The 6,647-nt window shown below is 40.4% G+C and overlaps 1 protein-coding gene across 1 annotated transcript in view; it reads left to right on the top strand.

Moving 5' to 3' along the window:
* Nucleotides 1-1,780: 1,780 nt before the first annotated feature.
* The window catches only part of gabra5 (gamma-aminobutyric acid type A receptor subunit alpha5), a 25,324-nt gene continuing 20,457 nt past the window's right edge, over nt 1,781-6,647 (top strand). The window contains exons 1-4 of the mRNA XM_030792057.1: nt 1,781-1,863; nt 2,177-2,301; nt 3,501-3,568; nt 4,006-4,226. Coding sequence (XP_030647917.1) covers nt 1,781-1,863; nt 2,177-2,301; nt 3,501-3,568; nt 4,006-4,226 — 497 coding nt within the window. The remainder of the gene's footprint in view (nt 1,864-2,176; nt 2,302-3,500; nt 3,569-4,005; nt 4,227-6,647) is intronic.

A 6,647-nucleotide genomic window follows, 5' to 3' on the forward strand; every position in this document is an offset into this window, starting at 1 on the left:
ATTCTGTGAAGACCCAATAAAGGGTGGAACAATAGATGTTTGCTTTTAAGCCCATACTCTGTCAAACTAAAAAGCATTTTACACGCCTGCGGCAAGCTACACTACGTTTTTCCTCTTAATATTCCCATTGGCGCAGGCGGCTGACCATGGTGACTGCACGGTGAAAGAATGCCAAGTAAGCAGAATTGTTGGGAAATCCACTAAATTTGCCGCTGCCTATTTTTTTTATCGTGCTGTATGAGCAGGGGGAAATGTATTTGCCCCTAACGGACATGCAGTCTAGTTTTCCAACCTCTCATCTCTTTTCGATTTCCCTAGAGGGGTAATTATGGCACGCGAACGGAGGTGACGTCCCTTTACTTTGATTCCAAATATTAACCGTACAATCAAAGTGACAGTCCATCGGTGCGGAGAGCAAGAGAAAGTCTAACGGCATTCCGAGATCTGGTAAGCGAGAGATCCTTTTATTCTAGCCGTGTGCAAGGCGCTGCGCACACAAGCGTTAAAATGTTATCTATACTACACAGTGTATCAGAACAATATAAAGGGAAAAAAAAGTGTTCATTGGTTAGAAAAAGATGGGTATTGCACTGGAGTACGGGCGCGCAAGAAAATGGGGTACAGAGGAGACAAAGTGGAGAAATTGTTGTTTTATTGCATTGTTTCGGGATTTTTTTTTAGGCAGAAGTGATGAAGGGGTCTTTGAAATGCAGAGGCAAGAACCAAGGGTTTGTCTGCAGCGGCTGCTCAGTCATTGAGTCGTAAAGGAGGACAGGCGGAACAATGCGAGGTTCACAGAGCCGATGGTTAAGCGAGACAGGGTATCTGTAAAAGGAACAAACGCATTGCCCAACTGCCTCAGCCTGAACATTGCGGGATTTGCTCTGCACTTCTGAAGGAAATCATTGCGGCTCTATTAACGCGTCCACTGCACCATTCAGGTATTTCCCCCGGTTTTATGATAAGACATAGGATCTACGGATACAGATGATATTTGTATCTTTGTACAACTCCGCTTCAGAGCGCATGAATATTAAAGCGCATGATTTGTCTGACTACCTACATACTAGGGGCTTTTATAAACTAAGAATTACAGTTACTGCAAACTCAGCGGTCTAACGGTTTGTGTAGCCCCGTGATAAGCACGCGGTGTGCCTGTAAACAAAGGATGTTGAAAATTTCATCTGTAGCAATATTTTAGGTCTGATAAAAGTGTAGACGGCTTTGTATGATATATTTTGGCTCAGTGAAAAGTAGTCTAATTAAGGAATGGCGAGAATTGTCAATACGTGGTTAGTGTTTCAAAACACGTGAAAATTATGCTAATCTGATGTCAACTAAACTGTTATTAATACTTATATTGTGGACTTTAATCCAATCGGTCGTAATGTTGGGTTTATGCATGTTAAGCGACTTTTTCATATGACAGCCCATGCACTCACAATGCCTTGAACAATAAAAGTAGTCTTTATGCCTATTATTATTATTATTATTATTATTAATCCTAAATGTGTTGCTACTACTATAAGTAATGGAATAGGCTTAGGGATCAGTCACCTTAAATCCCTCTTTGAGTCGTATTTTACGGAACTAGGCTGCTTACCACACATATTTCACTTTCGGAATTCAAGTAACGGCGGTTAAAAGGATAATCTGATTAACACTGACACATCCCTCTTTCTACTGTGATTTTTGACGTTTACAGTGGGAATGAACCAAGTGCAGACATAGTCCTAGCCCATGGTGAATCATATCTGTGTATTGCTGATTCTTTGCAGGTATGGGCTATGGACCACACTGCAGCGCTAAAATGAGAAGCCTCTGGGTCACTCTAGTGCTGGCGAGCATCACCTGCGGTCTGTGGTACGCTTAGGCGGGAACTTTTACCCACGACGTTCCGCTGAATGGAGCAAATAATTTAAATGTTTTCTAATACACTGCTACATTACCTAACATCTGAAGCATGCGTAGATAGACATACATTCCAATCTCATGTGCTAAAACTCTGTATCACAGTGCAAAGCAACTGTGCTAAATAAATGTATGACTCATAAAACAAAGCTAAAATAAAAAAAGAAAAAATATATATATTTTTTTAAATCAAACCTTTAACGGATTGGTAGGTGCCCTATAATTAGAACTGAACAGAGACATGTGTGTGCTATTTGTGTACCAGTTCTTCCCAGACTACATCAGGGACACCGAAAGAGGCTGAATTGAATGACAACATCACTGTGTTTACACGCATTTTGGATGGCCTGTTGGATGGCTATGACAACAGACTACGTCCTGGACTGGGAGGTACTTGGAATCCAATGTGATCTAGACTCTTTTTAAAACTACATTCCATCTGAAACTGGACTTTACTCTGTCTTGGTCCAGACTCCTTTTAATACTTGACTCCATATTTGACTAAGCATATTCTGAAACTGAACCACCTTCAATTAGACCTCCTCTTAAACAAGACTTAGGCTACGCTCAATTTTAAAACAAAGTTTTTTTCAAATTGGATTTTTAGTTTGTACTTTATGTACTTTGGCTTTTCCAAGCCTTCACAAGGATTTATGGCCATAGTCTGTCCCTTACATTCACACCAGGGGGGAAAAAAAGTGCAAAGAGACTGCCAGGATGGGGTGAAGTCAGGGCATTTTTGGTTCTATCTGTATGAATGCTTACAGGAAGACATGAGGGAACCTGAAGGTCTTTCAGTCAAAAGCAAAGCTACTGAATACTCCTTTGCAAAGGCAAACCTTTTATTCAATACATAGAGCGAGTGAGGGGAGAAAGAAAAAAAAAAAAAAGGCTTTTGCACTCATAGTGGGGGATGAGATGTTTCACTCAGCAAAGTGATCATTATAATTGTTGGCTCTTTAGCGAGGGCAAGTTACTGTGCCAACACTCTGAATAACAGCGTTTCTGGGAGAGGGAGAGGTTGTGACTACGGCTAGTGACCTTGAAAAAGCTATCGGTCTTTCTCACCGAGACCAGGGTGATTGTTCTCAGTGGAGAGACAGATAGAAAGAGAGACTCCGTCGTGTATCTATTGAGGTATAAGAGGTATATGCGTGAGCAAGAGAGAAAACATTCCACATCTCCACCGACAGAATCGTGATTCCTGTACACAAAAGATGACATTGAACATTACTGAAGGAGAGAGGAAAAAGAATGTTGTGCATATTTTGGAAAAAGAATTTCTTTCACTTAAAATTGTAAAAAAAAAAAAAAAAATCTACCAGATCACTGGTTTTGCAAGCAACACATAGACTGAAAATATGATGGCCTAAGGAAGCTAGGCAAAGTTTGAAATGTTTTGTTGATCTGTAATCTGTCATAAACATTTTATTCCCTGTACATGAGAATGATCTTACTTACCAACAATTATAACCAATTAAAAATAATAAAGACATTTTGACTTCTTAATGTCCATCTAATAAAATGTAGAGATATCAAACAAACTTTTAACTGTTAATCTCCCTGTTGTCTTCTTTGTTACTTCACAGAAAAAGTAACAGAGATTAAAACAAATATCTTTGTTACCAGCTTTGGGCCAGTCTCAGACACAGAGATGGTAGGTCATACATTTTTCTTCCCCTTTCATGAAAGGAAAAAAAAAAAAAAAACTAAGGAAAAACAAAAAACAGAAAGACCCAATTTGTTTACTTTAGCTGGCTGTGAAGTACTTCATCAAAACCCTATAAAAAAAAAGTGGTTTGTCTCTTCATGATTGTTGTTTGTTTTGTGGCATGATTGCATTATGTTGGTGGGCCGGTGAATTAGCTGATGGATGACGCTAATATTGTTCATTTCCATATTCTCTGGCGCTCCTTTATGATATATATCCCCCTTCCCCTTCAGGCACATGCTACATGAGCAAATGCTAATGCTACTAATGATAGCGTAGCTAATGCTTACGCCTTTGATATTAATACCACTAACCTTAATATTGCTAATGCTAATGTCTCCAATGTTAATGCCCCTAATGCGTTATGTGGCTCTGGGCCGCAGGAGTACACGATCGATGTGTTTTTCCGTCAAAGCTGGAAAGATGAGCGTTTGCGTTTCAAGGGTCCCATGGAGATGCTTCCTCTCAATAACCTGCTGGCCAGCAACATCTGGACCCCTGACACTTTTTTTCTCAATGGCAAAAAATCTATCGCTCACAACATGACCACGCCCAACAAGCTGCTGAGACTGAAGGATGATGGGACGCTATTGTACACAATGAGGTAAGAGAGCATAAACTACAGTCCCACAGCTTGTCATGATCTAAAATATTCCAGAGGACTCATAATCATAATTTATGTACGTGGTAGCACTAGTCTGAAGTCAGTTTACCCCCCCACCCCCCGTCTCTCTTTTACCCCACCTTTACCCCTCTGCTGAGGTGTGCAACACAGCATGTGCTGAAAGCACTATCTTAGCATGTCTGCTCTCAGCTGGATGTGAACTCGACATCTCATGTCCCACACAGAGAGGTCAATACAGGGATAGCAGAGGACACGCTAAACTCCATCCTCTTCACCCCCCAAGATATAAATAAAAAATCTGAGCTGTCCCTCACCAGTGCTCACTTTAACACCTTTCTTCTTTTTCTTCCTTAACTGACTGAACTGATCTAATTCTCTTACTGGAGTCATTTTCCTCACTTACATACTGTAGTCTTGTTAATTTGAGCTAATTATGCTAACAATTTAGCATGTCAGAGTGATAATTACAGGCACAGTGCAGCTGAAGTTAGCAAAGATACCCTCAAGACCTGAAATAAAAGAGCTGCCTAAAAGCCCAGAAACCTCACAAAGCCCCGTGCTGTGTCTAACCCACCCCTTTCGTAGGTCACAAGAGCTTTAGACAGAGGAATCCTTTTTTGTGCTTTTCTCTTTCTGTTCCAGTCCTCTAAGGCATACAACTGAAAGACATAGGCTGTCAGAGAATAAGAGAGAAGGCGGGTGTGTGTGTGTGTGTGTGTGTGTGTGTGTGGCAGGTTGCGGGGGTGGGGGGACGTTGCCCCTGTACTCAAGCTTCCCTCCATGGTCTGCCTGCTCCATTAACTGCGCTAGCAGGGCAGAGGCACACACACACACACACACACACACACACATACACACACACACACACACACACACACACACACACACACACACAGAGCCTGCTCTTAACATCAATTTACCTCCTAAAGTCCTGGCAAACACCTAGCACTGTTTTATTAAGGTTGTGTCAAAGCTTTTCTTTTCTGTCGGCTTTTAGCAACTTTCATTACGACGTATTTAATACAGAGTTAATCAATATACAAAACTGAATATATGAGACTGATGTTATGGCCACTCTTAAGTTATCAACTGACATTAGCTCTTCGCATAATCCTTGCATAATAATTGTGACATACTAAAATGTGATGGCATTTGTAGTATACAATGGTGACTCAGTGTGCTGTTTCCACACGAAGTATGCACTTTTACTGGAATATGCATTTGTATGTTGACTAAGTAGATATATTCACTAAATGCCTGGTAAATGCAAACAGTGGGCGTAAATAGCTTATCGACCAGACGCGGAGTCAAAGAAGTAACTTAAATACTACAAAGCAGTAGCTCGACATGGCTCCAGGCCGTATCTGTATACCCATTATGGTGTAGTACTGTGTGAAGTTCTTCAAGCCAATCACAGTACATACTTTGCAATGGAACAACAAGATTATTAATGTTTTCCATACACTGCAATCTAAATTGAAGAGTAAAGACTCTACCAGACATTAATGGCCTTGAGAGAGGAAGTGGGTTTTGAGGGTATGTCATTTAGAACAGAGCAAAATTGATATTTGATAACGTGTCTACAATAAATCAAGCTAAATGTTACATTTCCTAACGTTGAGAGCCATTAAAGTGGTTCTTTTTTCCCCCTGCTATTCCACTAATGCAGGGTAGTTTTGGGAAAAAGAGATTAGCAGGAGGTTTTTTTTTCTGCATGCGTTGTGCTCACCGTGAGGCCTGATGGAGAGGGGAGAGAAGTACCTATATTGCAGTGAAAATCAGGGCAAGAGCCGTACCACCACCCCCCCCCGGTTCTAAAAGTGGAACACCGTTTTGAGGCTTTTATTAGAGTTCTAAAGGAGGTTGTGAGACAGAACAAGGAGATTTGTTATTCGGTCAGCCTCAAACTAATCAGATTGTTTAAGCAACTGAACTGGAAAAAAAAAAGACCTTTTAACTAACATAAATTTGCGCTGCAATTCCCAAATGTTAAATCTTAAACTTATATGTTAAACCCCATTTTGTAAGGTGTTTTACAAGTAAAATAATTGTAACAGTGGTAATATCTATAAAGCATCGACTCAGGAAAATGACTTTGAAATAACCATGGTGCTTTGTTACAATGTTAGAGTTTTAGTCTCTAACGAACAGATGGAATAAATGAGTTAGGAAAGTCCATTTTCTGATTTTTCTGTGAAAATGTAATCGCCTCAGTAATTGCTATTGAAAAGAACATAAATTATTATGTCTTAACTTAAATGTCACAGCCTGAGTGTAGGTCTATGCATAGGATATGAACCCCCCAGTCGTAAACAGGAAACATGTCAAGGCCTTTCAGTGCCCCCCCCCCTTCACGCTAGACCTCAGCTATAATAACCTCATCACATTAGCTTTACAGCA

The sequence above is a fragment of the Chanos chanos genome, chromosome 14 (genome assembly GCF_902362185.1).
Source record: "Chanos chanos chromosome 14, fChaCha1.1, whole genome shotgun sequence".
NCBI classification, from domain to species: domain Eukaryota; kingdom Metazoa; phylum Chordata; class Actinopteri; order Gonorynchiformes; family Chanidae; genus Chanos; species Chanos chanos.